We start from the raw sequence: 27,311 nt of genomic DNA, 5'->3' as shown, positions 1-27,311 counted from the left end.
TCTCCAAGCTGCTGCAGAGCTTGTAATTGATGCTGAACTCCTTGATGTAATAAACTTTTATGATCAAGAACAGTGTCAAGCGGATTTCTTCTCAACACATCATCGCAGCATTATTGTTCAGACACCACAGAAATTGACACCCCAGATGGGACCGTGTTGTGCCTGAATTCATCGTTCCATCACAGGGCACCGTCGAGCTGACTCCCGCTCCAGAAGCTAGCATATATGGTGAGTTTTCTCATAAACTGTGGGTGCTGGTCAGTTCGTGTGTCTGTGTGTGCGTTAAAGGGTACCCCGGTTCGATCCCGTGTGAGTGCTTGCGGGTGGATGTGTGAGAAGACTCCGTTCTAAATTTTGTGTGCGTTGTGGACAACGCAATAAGGGGTGTGTGTGAATGTAATGAAGACAGATAAATAGATATAAAAGGAAGAAAAAGGAATAGCCTAGGAGTAACGGAAAGTGAGCTTTCATAACTTTGCAAAAATTAAGAATATGGGCCCTCAGATTCTTATGTCATGTGGGATGGAAACTACTGTCGCGTGAAACTAGGCTTTAAGGAATAGGTAAATTGGATTAAGGGAAAAAGAGAGAGTGTAACCCTGGCCAGGGTCATTCGGCTTGAAGAAAATTAATAAGGATAAGGAATAAGGTAATATAAGGATTAGGACGCCGCAGATCTGGACAAAAGCCCTTGAAGGCGATCTTAGATGGGCCGCAAATCCTGGAAAGGCACTAGATGAATTTTCGGGTCCGTTCAAAGGAACTGGGAGCTTGTAGAAGAAAAATTTAATTGTAAGTTACCTCCTGATACATGTGTTGACGAACTATGTCCGAAGTGGCCTCTCATTAAATATCTACAAACTCGAGGTAGCACAAATTTAGGAAGGAAAATAATAAAGGAAAATAATAAAGGAAAAAGGTGCGGCGGAAGCATGCTTTATAAATAGTGTGAAGGAATGCATTATTGTTGACTGGATAGCTACCATGTGTGTGTGAGATATAGGAGAAGCCTAGTGTGTCTGTATGGAGAGCTGCCCCTGCTGTGTCTCGGCTGTGTATGAGAGGCTATGCAGAGGATGATAAGGCGAGGATTAAGGAAGAAAACATATATGAATAATAGAATAAATAAATAAAGAAGGGAGAAAACTTAATTTCCTGCATTCTGGTGAAAGTTTCTGCACTAGTTTATGGTGGAAGTGTTTTATTTATGTAAGAGGAAACACAACATTCAGGTAGCATGTGACAATATATAAATATATACATATAACAGTATATAAGTCAGTGCAGCTCTCAGTCATTCTGTGCTGCTTTTTGGATCTGTTTCTCCTGTGGATCAACTTTCCTCATGTCTCATGTAATGTCATCCCTGTTGAGGTAGTGTCCCGAGCATCCCCAGTGTAAATGACACTGATGTTTCTTAGCTTGAATGTGAATGTAGGTATGTCAAAAAGATAGGGAAAATAGATTGTGATTACTCAGAGAGTTAACACTCTTATTTTATGGTTGAAATAACCTTGTGAGTACATAAAAGGACTAAATTGTTGTTTGCTTTTTTTGTTTTGGTTCTCCTGTGGTCTGAGAGACAAGAAGGAGAGAGAGAGAGAGAGAGAGAGAGAGAGAGGCAGTGCCGGCCAGCGCGTCAGGCAACAGCAAGTGCAGCCCTGGATCCAGTCTGGCCAGTACTGTTCAATCCACAAATTCTTTACAAACACCTGTGCATATGTGTCTATGCTCATTAATAATTATTACTGCTGATACACATTTAGTTTGCTTCCTTTCAGGATATTATAGACACATTTGTAATAAAAGAGAATTTATTTGTGTATGCCTGACATATTTCATGTTATGACTATCTAAAGGGAGACTTGGCAAGGGACTGATCAGTTAATGTATTTGAATATTACATATGGGAGTATTTTGTGCAGGAGTTGTTGGGATTAAAGTTGCGTTGGAATTCCGGTATTGAGATTATTATGGGGTAAATCTAAGGTGAGTGGGGGCTACAGAGCAATGGTGGGAGTTTATTTAATGTATGACAAAGCATCATCTGTTACAAGGGGTTACCCAGTGACAATTCTTACCCATCATAGTCTCAGGAATCTGCTGAACTAGGGAAAATACACATTGACTATGCCAAGGCTTAGAGAGGCTCTTAGAGCAGGAAGATGTCGCCCTGGTAAGGTGTGATACGGTAAATCCAGCCGAGAATTTGCCAAGGATAGTGAGCCACATGATGGTGTTCATAAGGCAGAGAAATACTCAAGGCTTAGATCAGACTTGCAAGCCCTTCCACTACGTGAGGCAGACCTGGAGTATTGGACTGATGGGTCTTGTTATCATGTGGGAGATAAATTGTGTGCTGCCTATGCAGTGGTAAAAGCTCAAGGAACTGGATTTGTGGTTGAAAAAGCTGAAGTAATACCACAGCCTGCGTCCGCACAGCTTGCAGAACTTGTGGGGCTAACAGAAGAGTGTTTGTTAGCAGACGGACAGCGAGTGACAATATATACTGATTCTGCATATTCACATAATGTCTGTCATTTGTTTGGAGCAGTGTGGAAAGGTCGGGGGTTTAAGAAAACAGATGGTTCTCCGATACAACATCACGCACAAATACTAAACTGTATGCTATGATGAGGCCTAAAGAGATAGCGATAGCTAAGTGTGCAGCTCATAAAACAGATGTGTCAAGAGTGACAAAAGGGAACAAAGCTGCTGATGAAGCTGCAAAAGCTGTCACAGGAGCTGACAAATTGGGCAAGGTTTTTCTGGTCACTCATGGGGTGGACTTGGAAGACAAAATTACGCTTAAGGAAGTGATTTTGATGCAGGAAGCTGCTTCTATGATTGATAAACGGTTATGGCTAGACCGAGGTGCTGATTCTACGGGTCTTTGGAGAAATCACGAGGGGCTGATAGTAGCACCTCTGGATCTGTTAGGTCTGATGATTCAGGAAGCACATGGGTTAGCTCATATTGCCAGGGGGGAGGTTAGGAGAAAAATCACAAAAGAGTATGGTTTTTGGGCACCATATTTGCTTGAACAGATTGACTATGTCGTAGGCAGGTGTTCAATCTGTCTGAAAAATAATGTCCGCAGGGGTGTGACTGTTCCTTCTGGTTACATTCCCACCCCAAGGGGTCCTATGCGTGAGTTAGTTGTTGACTTTGTCGATATGATAAAACCAGTTGAAGGGAAAAGATACATGCTAGTGGTTGTGGATAGATTTTCACGATGGACGGAGGCCTGTCCAACCAAGCGGAAAGGCGCTCAGTCAGTTGCCAAGTTTTGTGTAGAGAGGTCATAAGCAGGTTGGGACTTCCAGATCGAATATCCTCAGACAATGGGAAAGAGTTTGTGGATAAAACAGTGAAATTGATTTTGCAAAAATTGGGAATTAAACATCGTCTTGGAGCAGTTTATCACCCACAAAGTCAAGGGATAAAACAGTGAAAAAATGAATGGTGTTTTGAAAAATCGCATTGTCAAGATTTGCCAACATACGGGTGGCATACTGGATATGTTCAGAGATGCACTTATAGCTTGATGGAAGCCAACAGCTGCCTTACCATTTTACAGAGTGACATAGTAGTGGGTGAGAAGGGCCGATGCTAGAATGTGAAACACTCGGCTAAATGGAAGGATAAAGTTAGATTGGGAAATCTTAACCACAATTTCATAGTTTTTAAAAGATTCACTGCAATTTTTCAAAGGGTATTATTCCATTTTCCTTTTTGCAGTCTTGTGTTTTTGTAAGAGTAGGTGTCAAGGTTGTCATTTTGGAACTGAGTTCCTCGGTTAATGAATGAATGGATTATTCTTTTTGATATGATCACCCACTTGGTGGAGTATCTATATAGATAGTTTCATCTGGCAATTAAAAACTATGCTTGATTTAATACATTTAAATACACTCCCTGATTTGTAAAGTGCTCAGTTTGCCATCAAAACTCCTAGCTCACTGTTTTAACATGTTTAGAAGTTCAGAGGTGTTTCAAGCCAGGGCTGCAATACTGAGTGTTAGTAAGAAGCAAGTACTACTAAAACTGTGGTTCAAGTTTATTAGCACACCACTATTAATACCAACTGTAGTACCAACTGTAATGTAAAGCTTTAGGTACTGTTAAAGTTTGATGCGCAGCTAGCCCAGCAGCGTTGCTGCTTTCACAGAAAAATCCCAAATCACAGGTTTTTGTTTTGCTCTTCCCCCATTTTTTCGTCAAATTCGGCACTCTGTAACTGGGTGCAAGGCTGACAGTGAGACAGTTATTAGCAGAAGTTGATTCTGAAAGTTCCAGGATGAAATTAAGCACCAAGGTTTACATTTTAATACTCAATTAAAAAGGATTCATATTATTTGAATTACTCAGATTCATCTAGTGATCATTCTAGCCCTGCTGTGGCAAAATAACAGCAGTGAGCTGTGAGAAAATGTTTGGATGTATAGTAAAATCAAGGAGTGTATTACCAAACAGAGAAGTCTTAGGAACTATGGGCAGATGTTAGTAAAGTCAGGCAATGACTTTGAAGGCATTTTGTGAGCGCATTGTGCTGTAGATATACACAGTAGACCCAAGAGAAGTGCAACATCGATGGCTTTTATCAACCAAATGCACGCAACCGAAATTCAAATATGTCATCTTTAAATCTGGGGTCTGCTTTGGTCTGAATCTGGATAAGTTGATACTTGGTACATGATGCCCTTTTAGCAAGATAAATAAAAAACTCAACTTTCAGCAGTGTAGAGTTCTGTTTCATTCTTCCTGATCACCCCAGATGGTAGAAATCACCCCAGATGGTAGAAATCCAGATATTACATGTCTCCTGAAGTCATCCAGACTTCATGGAACCATAGTGACGCGCATAACTCTTGTTGGAGAGAGAGATCAAGAGTGTGTGAGTAGGTTTGCAGTAGCTGGTGAGCAAAGCGTAAGCCTACTAGGTGGTGACTTTCTGGCCATTCTGGGAAAGATGCAGCTGTTAAAAATCAGTTTGGTTTGTATATTTCTGTATTTTGCTGTTAATTTGAGCATTTCTCAGCTACCAGTAAATTACTCCTCTGTTAAGGAAATACTATTTATTGATGTTGTGTTGATGATTATGTTTTTTCTGTTGTGTTGTCAGTCACCACACAGGTAACAGAATTTATGTTAGAGACTTTGTCACACAAAGTGGTATCATTTATCGCATTGAGGATCAAGGTGATTATAAATGTACGGTTTATAAGCCACAGGGATTTGGAGGTCATGTAGTGACCCTGGTGGTGATGGATGGGAATAACAGTAAAGAAATCCAAGAAGTAGAAAACATAGGAAAATCAACAACAGTAACATCAACACTTCAGCCTAATGCACGAGCAGTAAGAAGCAGTACTATCGTCTCTTGTATCGTCAACAGTCTCTAAAAGTATAAATGTAAGACATTTCACTACAGTGGCGCCTCAGATGATTTCGCCAACACCATTGTCTACTGTGGTTAAGGTTAAGTTTGGATTTTCGGCATATCTTCCTTGTAAATGTGAGAGATGGAATATGGGTGGTAATATGCCTCCGAAGTGGATAAATAGTCGCGGTAAAGATGTGTTGTTATCAGGACCGGAGGGTGTACCCCCTAGTCAAAGAAAGTATTCTTTGTTCAATGATATGAGGCGGTGGAAAGTTGTGGGCGATTGTTCAGTTGTTTAGCGTAATGCTACCTGGGAAGACCAAGGGGAATATAATTGTACTTATTTAGAGCCAAAGTTTAAACTTGTTCTGTTTCAAGATCATTGGATATGAGGTTATGTGACCCGTAAGGTGACGCTTATTGTCATGATCCTGTCTGTGTGTCTTGTTTGGGAGTCTGAGTTTAGTTCCATGTCCTTAGTTCATGTTTTGGTAATCATTCCTGGTCCTTGTTTGTATTATTGTGGTTTGGTCTCCTCTGTACTCTGGGTTCTAGTTCTGTGTTCTCATTTTGGTTCTGATTCTTTGTAACTTATGTGTTTCTGTCTTCTTGGTTATTCACTCTGCCCCATGTCTGCTTGTCTAGTGTTCTCTCTGTTTCCCCCCTGCTGTCTCTCTGCCTGCCTGCTTGTCTCTCTGCCTCGTTAGCGCTGATCCCGCTCACCTTTGTTGCTCCCGCCCCCGCTCGTGAGTCCCTGTGTATATGTACGCCTGCTTGTCTCTCCAGTCTTTGTCACGTCCTTGCGTCTAAAGTTGAGTGTTCCTGCCTGTTCCTTTGTCTTCCGTGTTTTGGATCGCCTTGTGTTTTGGAGTACCTTTGTTGGACTTTGCCTCGAGCTCCTTGAAAGCCTGTTTAAGTTAGTTTTTTGAATTGATAAACATTTTTGAACTGCAACCTCCTCGCCTTGCCATTGTCTGCATTTGGGTCCTCGCCCCAGTCTGCACTCAACGCCCCAATCCGTGACACTTATGATGAAAGATTTAGAGTCTGTTGAAGGGTCAGCAGTCACCAAAGGAGTTCAGGAACAATATACTACAGTAGTCACTCTAAGAGTGAATAATACACAGAGGACATTTGTCCTTTTGCCATTGGAAATAACTAAAAGAGTTAATACATCAACTAATGCAATTGTTTTAGCAGAAACCTTGGAAGAAATAAATGTTACAACGGCAATAACAACCATTGTAAATATGACGCAGACACCGACTACAACTTTTCGGGAAGTAAAGGATTTGGTAGATGTAACTCAGAAGTCTGCGTTACAGATGGAGACTGGGGAGCAAAGAATGCAAGGGAATGATGAAGATTCATCTGAAACCGTTCAGAATATTATCCCACATGTACAAAATGAGTTCTTTACTTTTGAGAAAACACCAGAAGATATGACTGATCAATATCACTCGTTACGGAAGAGGGAGCTGGAAGGCATATGGGTTTGATTCTTCTGTTTTGAAAATTACAGATGGCTGGGAAGGTAAGAATTTATGGTTCCAGCAGTTAACTCATTCTGTAAGATCAGTTAGAAACTGGATGGTCCATGTCTGTTGAAGGTCCCCACACCAGGCACGTGGGATTCAATTTTAGAGACAGTGGCCCAACCTCTATCTGTTATGTGTCAATCTTATGCTTTATCATGGCTGTCGTATCAGCAACAATCGTCAACAGATATAGTGATGTCTTCGTCTTCACAGTTGTTTAGACCTAGAGTTAAGTGTTCTTGGATAAATGAATTACCCTGTGTGAATTTGTTAGATCAGAAGGAAAATAAGTTAACAGCAATTCCTGAAGCAATGGAGGTAAGACCCGTGAGGGCTAGTAGCTGTTTTTGTTCAAATAAGATGTATGAGGAGCCAGGGATGCTTATGGGAATATCAGAGTGTGATGATTATATGATGTCTTTGGATAAGCATGACCGTAAGGTTAGTGAAAACACATATGAAGTAACTTTTGCTGTGCCATCTAGTAAGAAGGGAAGGACTTTGATGGTAAGAGATCAGCTTTTGCCTGGAAATGTGACGATAGGGAATTTTCAAGATATTTGGTGGATTCGTGGTGATAAGGCCTATATATTCTTGCCTTATGAATGGATAGGATGTTGTTATATGGCGATGCTAAAACTTCCATATGAGGTGTTTACAATCCAAAAAGGGGAAACACTTGCTATAGCTCATTCTGATCCTGGTTCTGGTTATAGGGTGGAAAGGAGTATGGCACAATTTTATAATCTTGAATCCTACCATTGGAGGATAAGTCTAGGCGAGAAGTGGGGACTTGGACTTTTCCCATGGTATGGTGTAACATTTTTGTGCGCATTGATAATATTACTTATACTTTGCACGGTTTTGCAAATGAAACTACGGAGGGTTTAATCTTCTGTCAAATACTCAAAGAAGTCACAGACTGACATTGTTGAAACATGACATGGCTCTCGACTATATTCTAGCCAAACAAGGTGGTTTGTGTGTGGCTATGAACTTGACGGGGGATGGTTGTTATACTTTGATCCCCGATAGTTCTGATAATATCACTAGTGTTACAGATGCATTAAAAGAGTATAAGGGATGCATTTGGTCAATCTGAGGGAGCTGGATGGTCAGCAAATGCTTGGTTACAGAACCAGTGGGAGCAGTGGTGGTTCAGATTTTGGTAGCAGCCTTTGTAGCGCTGTGTTTGATGTTTTGCTTCTGTACTGTGCTATTGACTTTTGCGAAAGCTATGATATTGAGATGGGTTGGAGTAATGATGCCTGGGGAGAACACTCATATGCCTTTGTTAACTATGGCTGATTTAGATGGAGATGACGAAGTGGAACCAGATGAAGTAATGATGGAAAGATATCCATTTTAATGTTACTTTGTATTTCCACATATTGAGGTGTTATTTGGCAACAAGATACTGGTTGGTGTCTTCCAGAGTATATGGGGATGTACAGATGGGGATTCAGATACTCAAACACGGACAGTATGAATGCACTCTGGACAAGGACGGTGTGGAAATGTCTGGATTGTATCGAACAACATATGTACAATATATATGCATTTGACGCATAACAGTTTAAAATAGCACTGTAGCAGCAGGACAGAGGGTCAGTGACCTCCTAAGGGGAGAGCAGTGATTGGTGGTTATGTAGGGACTGAACCCTTCTATAGAATTTGACCTCTGACCCCTTGTTTTGTTACCTCAGAGTAGTACTGTACCCTTCTATGGGTTGGAGCTTTATTTTGCAGACTCAAACCCTTCTATGGTACCTAACAGATACTTAATCATATCCTATATAAGCTATGTTTGATGTACAGAGAGACAGAGTGGCCATTGGGCTGGGTCACTCTCCAAGCTGCTGCAGAGCTTGTAATTGATGCTGAACTCCTTGATGTAATAAACTTTTATGATCAAGAACAGTGTCAAGCAGATTTCTTCTCAACACATCATTGCAGCATTTTTGTTCGGACACCACAGTGTGAAAATGCACCATAAGTTACCCAGATGGAACAATGTGTAATGTAAAGTGGGGGCGGGGGTGGTGATGGCGCAATGGATAAGATGCCTGCCTTTCGTGTGAGAGACCTGGGTTCAACTCCCCACTGTGTCTGCACCAATGTGTCCCTGAGCAAGACACTTAACTCCTAGTTGCTCCAGAGGTGTGCAACCTCTTATATATATATATATACACCTGGAGTTTTCCCACACGCCGATATCTAATCCATTTATACCCGGTTCATCCCTCCAGTATTCGCCAGATCGTCCGTTCAACCGAGTGGTAAACCCAGCTTCAGGCCCTACAATCGCATTTTTCTCGTCATGTATCTAATGTTTTTTTTTGTACCAGGGAACCGCTGTTTGTGGAAGCTCTGCTCGTACGCTTGTCTCTGAGTTTTTGGATTCCGCTGCCCGCCTGCCTGCCTGCCGCTCTCTCTCACCACGCGCCAAGGACCGGGAGTTACGTACTGTAACCCGGATTCTATGAGTATAGGCTAAGTAGAATCCGGGTATGTACAGTATGTAACCCCCATTCTATTTCGTATAGGCTTCGCCCTCTAAGGCTATCACTATTGGGTTAGAGGCAAAGCAGGATGAGTCAACGCCTCACTGGCCAATACGGTACCACCAAGCACAACTCACCTGCCCAGAGCCATAATGAGCCACCCAATCACTCGCTGACCGCGGCATTGGTGTCGCGCCATATAGCAGGACAACGCTCGGCAGAGGAGGAGACAGGGAACAAGGATATGCTGGTGCGCTCTGGGACCACCAGAATCACCGCCAAGGATGAAAACTGCAGGTGATCCAGGAGGCGCGGGATCAGCTGCACCGGCAGGAAGGCATACAGCAGCCGGGGAGGCCAAAGGGGGTGAGCAAAAGGCGTCCACTCCCAGCGGGGGGCCGTCCCGCGGGCTCAGTGAAAACCAAAGGGCTCACTGAGCGTTCTCCTTGTTGGCAAACAGATGCACCTCTGCCCTGCCGAACCGGAGCCATCCTGATCTGGGCCACCAGATCAGGATGGAGACTCCACTCGTCTGGGCGAGGGCCTCCCCTCAACATAATGTCCACCCCTCTGATCAGCACGCAAGGAATGTATTCTGCTCTGATGGAGAGCAGGTGAGTGCGGGCCAACAGCTGCAGCCGCCTGGCCAGACCCAATAGCTGCGCCGAGCGCACCCCGCCCTGGCGGTTTATGTAGGTATTCAGGTAGATGGAAGAGAGCCAGTCTCCCTGGCGCACACACTCAACTGTTTACTGTTAACATGCGAAAAGGTATCACCATAATCGCCGTGTTGAACAGTGACAGGTCCAGGATGGGCTTCACATAGCCCGTCTTCTTCCTGACCATCCATCTGTGCATCAAGCAGGAAGTGAGCCACTCCGAGTAGCGTCTCTGAAAGCGGACGGACCAGCTGATTAGGTGCCCTGGTGGCCCTGAAGGGAAGCCACTCTGCTGCCCTTGCCGCTGTTACGGTTCGGGGGGGTGCCCAGCCATGACCCATGGGGGAGGGGCCCCCTCAAAGGGCGGGGATGCTGGCCGTGGGGGGGCCTGGCAGCACCTGGCGGGGAAGGGAGGGAGCGCAGGAGGGAGCGCCTCCCTGCGTGGCGGGCATGTGCGAGTCAATCTGTGCGAGCCAGTACTCGCTCCACCAAGGCCTTGGTGGGCATCGTGAGAGACCTTCACACACAGTCAGAGGTGTCTGTTGGTTGTCCTCCCATATGTGGCGGGAGGGACCACACGAGGTAGTGTAGTCGCCCTCGTGTTACCCCTTCCGTACCGCATCCCCGGTGGGGGGAGGGAGGCAGAGGCAGACACACATCACACATGTACAGCGCACAACACAGCCTGTTACACACTTCTGGATGCAGGAGGAGGGACTGCGTCGGTGATGCCGTGGTCACGGACGAGCTTGCAGCCGGGCTCTGCCGGGGGAGTGTGCGTAATGTGTGGAGCAGCAATAGGATAACAATACACGCAGGGTTGTGTGTAGTGCTATCCTGTCCGCTTGAAGCGTAATGACCACTTCAAGGGCTCATTTGACACAGCCTGGCTTCTGTGAACCAAGGGGGAACCCCTGGACGCACAGAAGGACCGTGCCATTAATGTCGTGATTATGCACAAGCTCACAGCTGGCACTGACGGGAGAACGTGCATAATGTCAACAGCATCACACACTGCCCGGCAGATTTCTTCGTCAGAAAAATATCTGTACCGGGTGTGTAGATGTGCTGTCCACACGAAGCGAATGTCTGCTGTCGTGGGCTCATACAGTTTCTGTGGGGAGGGGTGTGTGAAGGGACCTCTGATCGTGAACAGAGTGTACTGCTTGTTGCTTTGAGCTTCAAGCTGCAGATTAGCCACTTGGCTAGTGGCAGCTGGCTCCCAGTATAGGAAATGTGTGCTTGGTGTGGCTGGTTCGACTGACACAGGCACAGACAGCATTTGTTCAACAACTTCCACAAAAGGAGCAACAAGATTTCACACAGCTCTTTTTCGACCCATAGCTTACCAGTGGTCTGCTCTGACCGACGAGGGTCGGCCAGCAGCAATGAAACCGCTTGCTAGATGTCATTAGCCGCAGCTAATGTGGAGCAACATGGGCACACACCTGGTCGGCTGATCCAGGCAGACCGCATGTGAGCATCACCTTAGCTATCCGCTAGCTCAACGTTAGCTCCCTGTTACCTTACCTCACCGTGGTAACCTAGGAGCGTTGAGGCCGGCGTCATCAGAGGTCGGAACGGGGGAAGCGAAGAGCCGCTCGGAGACCCGTGAATGGGAAGAGTGGAGCCATCCAACTCCCGCTCTTCCGTCAACAGCAGATCGAGGTCTTTGTCCAGAGAGCGGGCAGGCCGCCACACCTCCTCGTCCAGAACGGCAAAGCTATACGCCCGGCGCCGCCACTCTTCAGGAGGGAGGAAGAAGGGCGCAGAACAAGTTGAGCGACCCAAGAGTGAGCGCACGGCCGGCGTGCTCTGGTCCGAGGCACGCCTCAGGGACAGGGGCAGAGATCACCCAGCATGATGTAGCCCGTGTGGCAGACGCCGCAGTGACTCGCCCCGTTCTGGCCGGCTTCCTGGAAGACATCGTTCTTCTTGTTTTCCGGCTGGAAAGTCTTTGCTCTTTAGACAAATCTTCTGCTCTTTAGACAGCTCAGTGCTAAAGAAAAATGGGAGCCGATGGCTGGATCTCACCGTTGTGTGTATATATACAAAGTGCGGACGTAGGAGAGGCCCAAAGGTTCCAAAGTCTTTGATACAGATTGTCTTGAAAATGCACACAGACTAATTTTCAACTGCAAATCACCACAATCTTTATTAATGGGTTGGACTGTGACTTTACATTCACAGGTATTTGAGTAAACTGTGTGGTATATAACATATGTGCATTTGACCATTACAGTTTAACATAATGCTCTGCAGCTGGTGAGAGGAACAGTGAACCCTTATGGGGAAGTAATGATTGATGGGTGTGCAAAGAGTGAACCCTTCTATGGAATTTGACCTCTGACCCAGTGGTAGTGGGAGTAGAGATTAGTGTCTATGAAGGGACTGTGCCCTTATATGGTTTTTAGCAGAGACCTAAACATGTCCTATATAAGCTGTGTTCGATGTACAGAGAGACAGAGTGGCCATCAGGCTGGGTCACTCTCCAAGCTGCTGCAGAGCTTGTAATTGATGCTGAATTCTTTGATGTAATAAACTTTTATAATCAAGAACAGTGTCAAGCGGATTTCTTCTCAACACATCACGCAGCATTATCGTTCGGACACCACAACTGTCTTATCTGTTTGATTCATAATTTAATCTTCAGTTATTTCCACCTGCATTTTGTCCCCATCAGCTAAATAAATCCAATGCAACATACAGAAGGATATCAGCACTTTATTAAACAATGAATGTGCTTCATTGAATCAAATGTAATAGTGTGGAATCTTTAATCCTTCCACCACTACAGTTTTTTAAGATAAATGAATTGGTCCGTGTTAGCATGAATTCATATTTCTAGCGCCACTGGATTGAAATGGAGACTTCGCTCTTTATTTACTCATTGCCATGGTGAATTGTAGTTTTCTTTTCATTCCCCACTTACTAACTCAGTAAACACACTCAGGGTTGATTTAACTAGTTTTGATCAGCTGTTTAAGAACTGAAAACTCAGTTTCACATCTCAGGCTCAATCAACTCAGAGCTCCTGCCTCATCATCTCTCCTTTGCTTCCTAGTGTTTTCTTTGTGACTAACCTTTTGTTTCTTGTACCTCAGGATCACCGCCTGCTCCTCTGCCTCACATTTGCCTTCTGCTGGACAGCCAGCCATGTGTCCCCATTCGCCACTGCCCATGCCCTCTCATCTGACAATATTCTCAAACTTTCTTCAAATGCCCTCAGATGTCCAACCCTAGTCATCTTTCGTTCATCTAATGCCCCTACACCATCACAACACTGTGGGCACAATGCATCATTTTTCACCTACTACCTCTATGATCCAAAAGAGGTGATAAAGCAGCTAAACTCCTCCACCTGCTTCCTTGACTCACAATTTTTTTCAAAGAACCCCCTTAGACCCATCTGTGATAAGCAACTACAGGTCAATCTCCAATATCCTTTTTCCTAGTAAAGTATTTGAAAAGGATGTCTACAAACAACTGCATAATTATCTGTCCCTCCACAATCTATATGATGTGGATCAATCTGGCTTCAGGACCAACCGCAGCACTGAAACAGCTTTGAAATAGTCAGTGATCAAAAGATCAACAATGCTGCAAACAAACCTTCTATCCTAGTATTTCTAGAATGGACTGCAGCCTTAGATACTGTCAACCACAGCATTTTAATCAGTAAACTAGAAAATTCATATGGGCAATGTGGTCTAGTCTTAAAGGGGCTCTCTTCCTATCTAACTGCCAGGACATTCTCTGCGTCTCTTGACAACTTTTAAACTGGCAATTATGACATTTTCTTTGAGGTCCCACAAGGCTCAGTTGTGTATTTCACTTTCACATGATATCCTCAGCCCTATTAATGACCTTGACAACTGTATCAGTGACATCAAGTACTGGATGATCAAAAACTTTTTGCAGTAAAAAAAAGGCTGAGATCCTGTTGGAAAAAACCATATTATCATTATGATCTTACTGCTGTTTACATTCTCCCTGACACAAATTTAAAAAATGCACTGGACAATTACTTCCTGGGTGTATATGTGTATGTATATTTGTAAAATAATAACTGTATAGGCCATGTTCAAATGTATATCTAACTATCTGTTATTTTCTGTGTGTGTAGCAAGGACACTACAAACTTTCCTGCCCTATGGAATAAAGTTCCTGAGTTTTGTCTCCATGTGATGAGTCCAGGTTTTGTCAACAGCGCCAGTTCAGATCAATGTATAAATGGGGGAAGAACAGGGCTGTGTTAAATATATAATGTTGCTTCTTAAACTGCAAAGCTTGGAAATTAGAGTGTCATGGCTCAGAAGGTAAATACTTATTTTTTACAAATAGTTTTTAAAAGACTTGTTTTCAGGATGAAAAAAATGCCGGTCAGGCCTTGTGAGGTGACGTCGCTGTCGCCTGGTGTAGGAAGCTTCTATACATATTTGAAGAACACTGATTTTAACATTTTATTATCGTAAAATTGGAAGTATAATGAAATGTTATGCCTATTTCCACTTTTATTTCACTGCCTCTACAAATTAGCAAATTCTTCCAAAGACAGCAGAACAAATGACAAACTACATAATCATAACTAAAAGCCAAATTAGCCCTAATATCTTTCTAATTTCAGCAGAACCCACCACTAGAAGCAAATAAGGTATAGCCATAGACTGGGTATAGCACAACACTTGATCATAGAAACTGTGCATAGGCTGTATAATCATGTATACTAGTTAAGATAAGACTGCACTAAAGGAAATTCAGGTGCAACAGCAGCAATTATATATGGTGAAAATAAAAGACAAGCAGCTTCTCCCATCAGACTGCACCTCTTTGCTATTTAATGCATAATATAATGAGCACGGTATAAACGGTAATTATAGATCCCATAGAAACTAAAGATAAAATACAAGCTTTCAATGAAGAATAAATTATGTCTAAGTGTGAGAAAAAGTCCTGAGTGGATCCAGAGGTTACTGAATCAGCTGTAGCTGTAATTTCAATTCAATTCAATTAAATTTTATTTATATAGCGCCAAATCACAACAACAGTTATCTCACAGCGCTTTTCATAAAAGAGCAGGTCTAGACCGTACTCTGTGATGCTATTTACAGAAGCCCAACAGTTCCCACCAAGAGCAAGCACTAGGCGACAGAGGCAAGGAAAAACTTCCTTTTAAGAGGCAGAAACCTCGAGCAGAACCATGGCTCAGGGTGGGCGGCCATCTGCCTCGACCGGTTGGGTGAAGGAGAGAGAGGGAGAGAGAGCGAGAGGGAGAGAGAGCGAGAGCGAGAGAGAGCGAGAGAAAGAGAGAGAGAGAGAGAGAGAGGGCAGGAGAGGAACAGAGAGAAAAAGAGAGGGATGGAAGGAGAGAGAGGGGAGGCAGCTTACACAATATACACACACAGAGGTACAGACAGTAAAGGTGATGTTGCTATAGACTAAATGAAAAATGGTACAGATATTTATAGTAGTGTTAATGGTACTGGACTGGGACTGGACTGGGACTCTGCTGCAAATGGCTGATCCAAAGCTGTGACACCAAGTGGTCCTTCACGTCCAGGTGAAACATCTTTGTCTGCAGGGGGGGAGGACAAGTCAGCGGGGAAAAACAGTGGGGCTTGCGTTAACCTCAAACACCTGTAGTGTAGACTTTAGACCCTAATAGGCAGCTGAGCGGGAGCCATGGAGCATGGGGCAATAACAAACATAGGGACAGATGGGAACACTCGAAACACAGTGAAGTGAAATAACAAAAGGAGACACTATAGGAAAACACTGATGACAATCGCATTAATCACCATTCACTCCCTGGTCAAATGACATCGGCAGTGATGCAGGTAGTGTCCTCTGTTTCTGATTAGCAGATGTCTATCAGGCCTCAACGTTACATCCATATGTGTGTAACAGTTAGTAATAATACCATACTAGGTCTGCCGGCTGAGACTTTATAACATTAGCTGAGCTGTTATGTTTTTCAGAGCACACAAACACTGTAAACACACACCTGTCACCTGCCCAGCATGGTGCTATTACCCAGAAACACAGCTTCTACACCTTATCTTTACAGTTTATACACACAGCCCACAGCGAGGTCAATAGCCACATTTAAAACCTGCATGTACCGACAGTAACGTAACTCATGCATGTCAGCAACAGTTAGCCTAATAGCTAACTTGCTAATATTATCATATCTTACCTGCTGTACTGTCCGCTGCATTCTCGTCAGATGGATAGCATTCCTTTCACTGTTGACTTTGTGTGTGAGGCCACATGGACAGAAATGCTGTACAATTTTAGTTATGGTATTATAAATGATAGTCCTCCCTCCAGCCCTGCTCACTTCATCTGCTTGCTTTCATGGCAGTGTGCTGGCAGTCAGAGCTCCCCCTGCAGTCCATAAAGTGCCTCTGCGCCTCAGCCGTTCCAAACCCTCCATGCAGCCTTTGGGTCACGCCTCCTCATTTGCATACACGACTCAATCCTCAATCCCCAATCTCCAAATGGCTAAATGACTGAATGCCCAATCCTAAATACAAAATGACCTATCCTAAATACCAAATGCCCAATCCCAAATGGCTAAATGACTAAATGCCCAATCCTAAATACCAAATTAATTTTAGTTTTTGATTTCGACTTTTAGTTTCCGATTTCGACTTTTAGTTTTAGACTTTTAGTTTTAGTTCTGACCAAATAATCCCTCCATAGATTTTTTGGGATCCCCCTTTACTCTGCATAACACTCACTTTCCTAGGGCTATCTTTTTTTCTCCTTGTTTTTCACAACTCCTTTAAGTTATAAACTATATAAGCTATAACTCTGTGGGAGATTTGGTGGAGGAAAGGATGAGGAGCATGATGAAATCCATCCTTAGCATCCTGAGCTACCCACTGCACGACACTGTGGTTGCTCAGCAAAGCAGCCGCAGTGACCGATTCCTATGAGCTGCAGGACTGAGAGGTTCAGGAGGTCATTTGTGCCGGCTGCCATAAGACTGCATAATGGATATGTTTGAAGTGCACGATTTATGTACTATTAATGATAGGAGCTTGTAGGATTTTTTATTTATTTTTTAATGTTTTATCATGAACTGTTACCATTTGTGTTTTTATGAGTGTATTGTGGTGAGAATGCTTGTTGGTTGACAACACACATTATATGCTGATGGACATTTGAATTTCCCTGTGGGGATGAATAAAGGCATCTATCTATCTAAATCAATTTGTTTTTTTCAACAAAACTAATCCCTTTCTCATGCATTTCTCAACATATTGCCTTTTTGAGGCGAGATGAGCCACAGCCAAACTTGTATTGACAGTTTAAGAGATGATGAATCAGTGCCTGGAGAATAATGATAACAGATCAAGCTGTAGGCAGGAGTTCAACAACGCACAGCTTTGTTATGTTTTAGTGTGTGTTAGGGCAGCTTGGGCTGTGGCCCCATCTGAAACCATCTCTTTTGAAAGATAAGAGCTCTTGGCTCTAAATGGTGTAACAAGTCGAAATCGCAGTAAAAAAGTGTTTGACTACCGGCACTGTAGAAACCTGCTCTCACTCGAGCAGACACATATGAGAAAGTATTAGTGGTTATTTATGAGCCTGAGTGACTCAAAAAGCAGATGACTGTAATTTGCTGGAGGTGATTTTCTGCTGTTGAGAAAGGATTATTTATTCACAATCATAACAGCCTGAGGATGTACTGTTCACCTTGAGTTAATGTTTCATGTCATCATAAATTAAAAAACAAAAAACTAAACAGACTTTCACATCGCCACTTTTGGATTTTGATTAGATGTCTCCTAAATCCAAAAATTACAACATAATGGGTGTACTATAGTTCATGAAGGAAACCTGGAAGACTGCAGAATACTACAGCAGCATCAGATGCTATCTTAGAGTGCCAAGTTTTGAATGTATTGCACACTGAGTAAGCTGCCAGTCCAGAAGCCATTTTGAGATCCTTTTGCTTATATTTGTGCACAAATCAGGTTGAATTGAGAGGGATTAATTTTTTCACTTTTCTGCATCGACTGATACATGCTGCAGCACATTTAAAGCAGTATCAGCATTTCATAGCTGCTCAGCTCAGCTGATTTTCATTGTGTCACAATACTGGACATCCGTTATTAGAAAGGCACGATCAAGAGAAAGTTGGAACACTATTATTTAATTGATGAAAAAACAAACACTTAAAAATACAATATCTTGTAGTATTAAAGAATCCATTGTCACAGAGTTGAGTATTTAATAGCCAAGCATCCTGTATCCTTTTATGTTACTTTATTGAAGTAAAAGTAATGATCCTAAAATCTAATTTTGAGTAAAATGTCTGTACAACTTTAAAAGGCTGAAATGTCAGAACTTAAACTAGACTAAAACACACAAAATATAGAGAAAAACGAACAAATTTAAAGATATCAAAGTATAAAAGATTTTACCCCTTTGTCTCCATTTTTGGGAATGAAACCAAATAAATCAAATAATTGAGCTCAGTGAAACTTTCCAGACAATTTTACAATCTTTGCCATTTTTACCAGCTTTTCTCTGTGGGATTACTTATGAAGGAGGAGGGACTGGGGTCAGGGTTTTGATCATCAGAGGACAAGACCGAACAAGGGAAGTTCATAAGGTATAAAGATCTGGAGTTACATTTCCATGGTTAACTTAAAATATTTATAGATTAATCTGTAGTCTTTGAGTGCTCTAGAGTATGTTGCTCTCATTTGTCACCTAGCACTTGCACAAGTAAGTTATGACAAAGAACTAATACTCAGTAGATGTGGAAACCTATTACCAAATACAAATTAAATTCAGTATTAACATGTTATTTATGCATGTCCTCTGATGCCCATTGTTTGCCCATATGACTGATCCAAATAAGTTCATCAGTGGCAATTGATGTCTTGCAAAAGCAAGAAAACAACCGACACTCAGGCAAGTCCTTGATGTCTACATTTTCTGACCTGTATCTTTCTGAAATTACTGAACATCATTTGCAAAGAGCATTATACTCAAAAATGTGTTGATAGTTTGACTATTGCTAGACAATCATCACCACTACCACAGCTGGAGGCACACATAGAAATAACATACACATCACATTTCACAGAGGTTTATTTTTACAATGATTATGTAAAGCATTGGAAGAAGAAGTATTCATACAATTTACTTAAGTAAAAGTAGCTATAACACAATGTCAAAATATAAGTATTAGCAACAAAATATACTTGTATTAAAAGTAAAAATACTCTTGGTGCAGAATTGCCCCTGTGAGTACTATCTTATCTTATTATTGGATCATTATTATCGATGCATTAACATGTAAGCCGTACTTTAATGTTGGAGACAGTCAAGGTGGAGCTAATTTTAACTGCTTCATGTGCTGTTGGGAGCTTCATCCATAACAATGCATCAGCTTTTATAATTGATATGTTTTGTATGTACAATCTCAATCTGAAAGGTAGCTGTTACATAAATGTGGTGGAGTAAAAAGCACAATGTTGAGGGGGGTGGGGTTTAGTCGTATAAAATGAAAATACTCTGCACTTCCAAATTATATAGTACAGCAACTGAGTCAATATGCTTAGTTGCTTTCCACCTGTGTATAAGTGTAGTAGCGAGTAACTGCTTTTCACAAGTTAATCTGGATATTTTGCATAATCAATAAAAAAAGAAACAACCATGAGGGCTTATGTATGACACTAGCTCTTGAAACACCAACTGGAGAAAACTCGATGCAGACACGTTTCATGTAACGTTTCATTCCACAGCTCAGTAAGATATTCTGTGCTTTCTGTGGCACATCATCTGACTCCTAATTTTAATCAGCTTGTCCTTCAGCTTGGGATCAGCACATACGGGTTTTAGCATCTTCTTCATATACAGCCTGTGGATCCACAAGGAAAGGAAATTATGTTTCAGTTTTAGATAAAAGCAAACATGTAACTTATATGCTTTAGATGTTACCATATGTTACAGTGAAAATAATTAAATCTAATGTGTAGACTGTGCCTGCATGTGCTGCACTCATCCCTTTGGTTCATTGCGAGTTTAGACAGTATACAGAAGATAAATGAAGCATCTGATAACTCATTATCATTTGGCCCATTGTTGACCTTCCCAACTTACACCAGTGCGTCGATGTCACAGGCACCAGTGCCGTTCTGCACTTTCCATTTATAAACCTTCATCAGCATATTTGTAGAGATATCCCGGTTTGTTGTCACGCAGCATTTTGGGATGCCAGCTGTGTGATTAAGATCCATTATAAAATGTTAGAAAGAAAAAACATGGAATAACAGAATATGGTAATTGACAAAGAAATTGTATTCTTAAATTCCATACAGTATGATGAATTAAGTCTGTGGGCACTCAGTGCCATCCAGTCAACTTAAATCTCCAAAAAGCTTTTGGAGATTGGAAAATGTTCCTCTTATTACCAATTAGGTTGCACAAAACTAACTGGGGCTTACTTTTGTCTCAGGAGAATATACTATTTGGTCTAGAAATGGCTTCAAAGATAATTAACAGATAAAATGAAAAAATACAACAACAAACATTAATGCTGAATCCCATAACACTGAACAAGACTAAAGCTTTTTTGTTACAGAAGGGTGACTGCAGGATGACAGCATACTGCCAGTTAAATTGATTGTACCAGTTAAAAGTTCACATGATGGAACAGGTTTAATTTTATCCCTCTTATTTTAAGTTGTAATATTAAAAAGCAGCGGGATGAAGTCAATTAACAGCTGTATAACTGCAACATTACGCTCTGCTTTTCCTACAGCACATGCTCTTTTTAAGTTAGTAATTTAATATGAAAACAAAATATGCAACTTTACAATTATTTATGTTTGCACCATACAGAGAAAATGAACTCTGAGCTCTTATTTAAGAGCATGTGTGCAACTCATCCTGAGATAAAAACTGATTCAATAGGCGTTTTCTTGGTTTTAACACAAGGAATTTGGAATGGTAGTGGGGTACTTACCTTCAGTAGAGGTGATGCACAAAGCACACAGACAGACAATCACAGATGCAACTTTCAGATCCATGATGGCAGAGCAAATGAGGGGATAAAAAATCTGTCCTTGCTGTATAAATACTGGCACTGAGCACACACCAGTGAACCCACCCATTCACAAACAGTCAAGTGTGTGGACATGTGCTTGAACCGTCCATGACAAAGTTATTAACCCATGATTAGTGAAAAGTGTTTATGAAAACAAAATGTTACTTTCACTTTTACCAGACTCTTTGTTCAAACTTGCTACTGCTACTGGATGAGTGTGTGGTACAGGTATGCTCCACTCAGACAGGTGCTGACAGGTTTAATAATCACTCTTTTGACGGGATCTTGTTGATTGATGGATACTGAATGAAAGCTTGGAAAATTCCCCACCCAGAGTCACAAAAGACAGTATTGAGTAGATCACATTTAAACAACTAAGATTAATTTAGAAACTTTGTTAAGGTCAAATGTCAGCTTAAGTAAAGCAACTTTTATCCTTAATGTCTTGAGACAAGTTGGTATTAGCGCAAGGCTCTGTAATAATGTTTTGATGTTAAAAATAATAAATTAATGACAATAATTGGGTAATGATCAAGCAAGGACCTGAGTTTGAGGACCTGAATCGGTGGAAGGAAGACCTCCAAAAATAATTAACCAATAAGGGCAAATAAAATTTGAGATTTGGCAACATATTCTTCAAGTTCTTGCAGGTGTTGATAAAGGCTTAATTGACATAAATGAATCCATGTTGATAAAAATATGGATCTGACAACAAGACATTATGTTGATGTAACGCTGCAGAAGTTGCAGCTCAGTGGCACAGACATTTCACATTCATTGTGCGCTTAGTCGTGGCTTGCAAACGTCTGTCGCATGTTGTGCAACTTAACGTGCGAGCATGCAAACCATACAATATAATTATTGGGGAGAGAAATCACTGCTCCCCCAGGGGAATTTTTCTGGAAGCACACATAAAAGATCAACGTCATGAACATTTATTTGAAACTGGAAAAGTTGGAGTTGTCGTGACAGTTAAAACCAACAAATGAAAACAGTCTTTATGTTTGCTTTGCTCTTTATTTTTGACAATGCAACACTAAATACCTGATAAAACTTTTAAATCACAAAATCACAAGACTTATTTTGTTTTCCTCCTGTCTGAGGAGGTTTGAAACTCTTCGACATGTTTTTCTTTTTTGTTTGTGAATTAAATCTGGATCACATTGAAAACAAGCCAATGTGAGCTTGTTTGAATCCATTGGCTGCACTACAAAAAAATACTTGACTGCTTGCATTTGAGCAAAATTCTAAACACAAAGTTGTGGTTCCCACCATCTGAGACTGATAAAAATTTCATTAAATTGGCATGTATTTGGTCATTACCCCAAAGTAATGGACAAATTAAAATTTTGACTTGATGAGCCATATGAAAACATGTCATTCATTTACAATTTGCATCACTGATGCAACACTGGCCAGGGGCCAATTTGGGCCAGAAACAAATCAATGTACAGTGTGAAATGAAAAGATTTGGAAGTGAAAGCTAACACCAGATGCATCTGATGTACAACAAATTTCTCATAGATTACGTTGTTTTTTTTTGCCAAACAGCTACTAAATCTGCCAAAACAGGTAACTGTCAAAATCTGGGAGGTCCTACATCCTGTTCCAGCTGGAACACATTACAGAGAAACTGTCAGCATATAAAGTCCTGGCATGAGTATCAGCCTTCAGTTATCACACATAAACCTCTATGGCAATTAGAATTCCCTTCCTTTAATCTACCCAAATTGTTGACATGTTGGTACGCAACAGAGAAAGTTGTGTGCCTGAAGGAGATGAATGAAAGGTGCTGCACAGTTTTCACCTCAAAGCTGTCAATGTATGTTATTGGTGCAACAACTGATGTGTGTGCTAAATTACTCAACTACTGGTCTACCATCTTTTAATCTACATTAAAACACTGAATCTTCTTTTAAAAAGTCCAGTCACTTTTTTGTCACTTGTTGATCCTCACATTAGTCATAACATTAATTTTAATTAAAAAAAATAAATAAATAAAAATAATAATAATGTGTGCAAATATGAGATGACAGATTGATTGAACTAAAAATAATTATGGATGAATTCTTTGAACTAGTCACCTGTGTTGGGTAACAATACTCTCCTCATTCACTTGCCTTCATACACACACACACACACACATGCACACACATGTAGACAGATGTTTTATCAGTGACTAACCTGCTAAAGGTTTTTATTTTTTTGAGTCTTTGAGTCTGGGAATAACAAGAACACACAGCAGAAGGTGTTTTGGCAGTGATACATTCTGTATTGTTTTTTAAATATACAATATTTCTACTACACAAGAAGTAACTGCTCTAGCATTGTCCTTCAGCTGTTTCACATGGACATCGGTGGCAATCTCTGACTTATTTACAGTGTTTTCTGCTCTAACTCACTTGTTTGAAATAAGGCTCTGAGGTTAGATCCCCTCATAGAATAACATTTTGTTTACAGTATGTGCATTAGTATATACATTTCTAAGGCAGGCACAAACATGAAATATACTGTTTTCATACCTATTGTCTTGATTCCCATCCCCCAGGATCTGGAGAAAAATAGCCAATTACCAAAGTTAAAGATTGATCTGGGACCATAGATCGTCTTCATAGATACAGAAATATCAGAGCAGTAGGGGTTAAGAGAGAAAAATGTTTGACATGACATTTTATTGGCTGAGGGTTCAAATCTCAAGGCTTATAGTTGAACACAAATGATCTTCATTCTGCACCTCCAGGTCCTGAGAAGCAGAGAACCTCCACAGGAAACAATATCAGTACTCAGTCTGTCCTCTGGTGGCCACATGCAGCAGGCGCAGCAGCAGCTCTGCAGGCGAGCTCCTTGTAGAGCCGTCAGACGTATCTGAGGCCTCTGTCTCCGACAGGCAGTCAGAGTCTACTGCGCAGTTCTCTGAGGGGGAGGAAATGAATATAACTTTATCCAAACTGTGACCATAGATCACTTCATACCACACTAATTAATGTGTCTAAACACGACAAACATAAACAACCAAACCAGACTGCACCTGAGTTACAGCAGAGCCCTGAAGCAGCGCAGCGTCCGCCCTCAGATCCACAGGGTCTCCCTCCTGACTGGCAGGGGGTGAGCAGGTAGTTCTCCTCCACACAGTGAGCTGTTTCTGGGGAGCCCAGCAGGCAGCCGAGGCCCTCCCCGCAGCAGATACTGGGGCCGAAGCAGTGGCCCCTGTCTCCGGGGCCACAAGACATGCACTGGAAGAAAATTGGATAAATTTAAACATTAAATCATATTTAAAACATTTTTACTTATATTTTGGCATTGACCAGTGTTATACTCTTACTCAGTATGTTTTCTAATGCATATTGCAGTAAAGTTTATTCCAACAGAGCACTTTTTTAATTGTTCAGAGGATACTTTCACTCTTCCCCCTCATTTTCAAACAACACAGGCATGCAATTAGTTAAAAAGCTGATTCGTAAATTCTGGATGACAAATGGTTTCATGATTTCTGTATATTTATAATTTGTTTTTTTAACTTGCCTCTACACCAGAAATAATGAGAATAAAAAGAATATAAACCCCCTTGAAATACATCACACAGACCGTTTTCCTTTCCCTTATAAGCTACAATACACATTTTTATCATATATAGGCAACACAGTACTTTTAAAAAGTTAATATGTTCCTCTAAAAGTCGTCTATTTGCTGCTATCTTCTGGAAAAATCTTTACATACCTTATACAACTTTACATTGTTTTTCTACTCTGATGTGTTACTGCTGTCATGATTGATTTTTATTATGGTCCTTACCATGTTTTGTTCAATTTTTTAGTAAATAAAAAAATCTGTGTTGTTCCAATTTGAACCCAAACCACCAATAATACTACATTTGATCTCATAAAAATGATTGTACATTACATATGTTACACTCAAAATATCTCTAAATTTGTACATTGAAATATTAATCATTTCACTAGATAAGTACTTAGGAAATTTCCCATCCAAGACTTCCAACTGAATAAAAAACTAGAAAGTCTAAGATGATTTTCCAAAAGATGGCAGAAAGGATAATGGCCCTCACCTGTCTGATCCCAGTCTCCGGCAGGGCTCTTTTCCCTCCTCGGGGGCAGTTCTGGATGTAACAGGCGGAGGAGAGGGCGAGGAGTCCCAGGACGCACAGTGGGGACAAAGAGTGAGGCATCGCTGCTGGTGTTGGATGAGCGCCGTGTGGTTGTCTGACTGGGGTCCCGGTCGATTCCTCACTTATAAGCAGATGGACATAATCTGAGAAAGCGCTTGACACTCGTGTCTGACGTCAGTGTTGTACCGATCTGCTCCCCACATGCATGCACGCACGCGCGCCCGAAGGCCACCGGCATGCGTACGCGCGAGAGGTCGCAGCAGATATGGCTCTGCATCGGATGTGTGCCATCTAACAAATCTAAGCAAGAAAACAGCAATGACAGCTGAAGATGCCTTTTCTGTATTCAAGACTACGCCACTCTTATTTGGAATAACTTTTTTGAATAATTTCAGCTTCCGCGGTGGATGGCAAGAGGGCACACGCTAAAAATGGCATAACATGAACAATTAGATTTCTGGACAACTAATCAGATTTACTGCAATAAACGCACTGATTAAGAACATTGTATGGTGATCATGCACAATTCAGCTGTCAAACTAATCCCTGTTCATCACTGCAGGACAGACATTTTTTTTTACTTTTGTCGCATGCAGGAAACTGTGCTGGCATCATGACCACCTCGAGGTCGCACAAATTATCCTCCTGATGTGATTTAAAACTATTAATGAGCATAACAAAATTAGCATTTTAAATAAACATATGTATCTCAAGCTCATTATTCCATTCTGTGTCTTGTTGCATGCTTAGGGTTGTACATCACCCATTAGCTGTTTTGGTGCCAATTACCAAATAAACAAATGGCAAATGAACATCAGGCAGCAGGTGAAGGTGTCAAGGAGATCTATAATTAGTATCACAGCATTCAAGCTTCATCCCTCAATAAATACAAAATGTGGTCTTTTTTCATTACTGTAGCCTATCCCTAAATAATAAATAAAACTGATGTCTTGTCAAATAGAAACATCTCCTGAAATATGTGATGAAATAACAATTAAGTTTGAGGGTGGATTTACATTCCTGGCATCTACAAAGCCGAAAAATAAGCCTCCTCTTTTTACAGTGCAACCTAAAGCTGTGATGAGGGAGTGTACAAAGTCAATCCCTCCAACATTGTCTGATTTAGTATAATTTCAGAACTATATCGAACACTTATATACATAAACAGTGAAGCTGATGTCTCCATTTCACATGCAGTACAGCTGATTCCAGCCTTTGCTCTTAGGCCTACAGAGCGGATACAGGATCATGACCTTGGTTAAGCTTAATGTTGTCAGGGAAACCAACATATAAATAAAGCTGTTTGTGATTGCGAAGCCCGATAAATACTGTTTTTTCTTGACTTCAGCCTGTTTAACCCTTTTGTGCATGCAATGGCATATCCTGCTCATGGCTCAGGGTTGCTCATGGAACTCATAAAAGGTAGAAATGAATAGGTGTGCAAGGACACTGTGAAGGACTTGTAGGCTGCAGTCGCATATGTCTTTTTCTGTACACTGTTCCTTGACCTCGATGGAAAACGTCATCAGATCACATAAGGATGTGAAGGAGGACTTAGGAAAAGGCAATCGCGATGCTAAGAGAATGCGAATGCACTTCTACTACACTTTAGTGCAAAAACTTGATTTATAACACATTGGAGATAAGTACAGTGACAAACTCAGTGCTGTCCAATAAAAGTACGCTTTCCTGTCCACAGCAGAATCAAACCACCCAAGAAAGGATGTTTTCAATGTATTTATAGGTATACATTTAACCATCAATTTCTCATAGGAAGAGAAAAAAAAAATTGTTGATAAACAAACAGGGTGGAAATGTTGAAAAATATAACTGTAAAAGGATGTTTTCATGGTGGAGAAAGTAGAGAAATTAAATTATTAATTAAATAAAAATAAGAAACTGAGCAAAGGGCTGGAGTAAATTATAATCAGACATCTAGACAAGTATATAGTTTCCTGGCATGTATACATTTGACATTTGTTAAGCAGACAAAAATGTATTTCTTAGAGCATACAACATTTATGTATATA

General features: G+C 41.4%; 2 protein-coding genes across 2 annotated transcripts; both read right to left on the bottom strand.

The window, feature by feature from the left end:
• Positions 1-19,180: 19,180 nt before the first annotated feature.
• Positions 19,181-21,231, bottom strand: ccl27a (chemokine (C-C motif) ligand 27a). The gene is made up of 3 exons (XM_038704795.1): positions 21,078-21,231; positions 20,213-20,330; positions 19,181-19,970 (listed from the first exon to the last, which is right to left on the bottom strand). Exons 1-3 carry the CDS (start codon positions 21,223-21,225, stop codon positions 19,856-19,858), a joined length of 381 nt encoding a protein of 126 aa, XP_038560723.1. The 5' UTR covers positions 21,226-21,231; the 3' UTR covers positions 19,181-19,855.
• Positions 21,232-23,406: 2,175 nt separating this feature from the next.
• LOC119892517 (arginine vasopressin) lies at positions 23,407-25,435 on the bottom strand. Its single transcript, XM_038704793.1, has 3 exons — positions 25,222-25,435; positions 24,187-24,391; positions 23,407-24,071 (listed from the first exon to the last, which is right to left on the bottom strand). Exons 1-3 carry the CDS (start codon positions 25,339-25,341, stop codon positions 23,935-23,937), a joined length of 462 nt encoding a protein of 153 aa, XP_038560721.1. The 5' UTR covers positions 25,342-25,435; the 3' UTR covers positions 23,407-23,934.
• Between the last annotated feature and the right edge of the window lie 1,876 nt (positions 25,436-27,311).

Source organism: Micropterus salmoides, unplaced genomic scaffold (assembly GCF_014851395.1).
Source record: "Micropterus salmoides isolate LMB-PRFRI ecotype aquatic unplaced genomic scaffold, ASM1485139v1 Ms_hic_scaffold_7, whole genome shotgun sequence".
NCBI classification, from domain to species: domain Eukaryota; kingdom Metazoa; phylum Chordata; class Actinopteri; order Centrarchiformes; family Centrarchidae; genus Micropterus; species Micropterus salmoides.
Note: the sequence above shows the minus strand (reverse complement) of the source record. Positions and strands in the feature narration are given on the sequence as shown.

Bases quoted from the DNA above. Each gene is read 5' to 3' on its own strand.
- LOC119892517 (XM_038704793.1), bottom strand. From the start codon at position 25,341: ATGCCTCACTCTTTGTCCCCACTGTGCGTCCTGGGACTCCTCGCCCTC. The intron at 24,392-25,221 runs GTGAGGGCCATT...ATTTTCTTCCAG, and splicing joins CGGAGACTGGGATCAGACAG to TGCATGTCTTGTGGCCCCGG. The intron at 24,072-24,186 runs GTGCAGTCTGGT...CCTCCCCCTCAG, and splicing joins AGGGCTCTGCTGTAACTCAG to AGAACTGCGCAGTAGACTCT.
- ccl27a (XM_038704795.1), bottom strand. From the start codon at position 21,225: ATGGGTGGGTTCACTGGTGTGTGCTCAGTGCCAGTATTTATACAGCAA. The intron at 20,331-21,077 runs GTAAGTACCCCA...TTAATCACACAG, and splicing joins GTGCATCACCTCTACTGAAG to CTGGCATCCCAAAATGCTGC. The intron at 19,971-20,212 runs GTAAGTTGGGAA...GTGGATCCACAG, and splicing joins TGTGACATCGACGCACTGGT to GCTGTATATGAAGAAGATGC.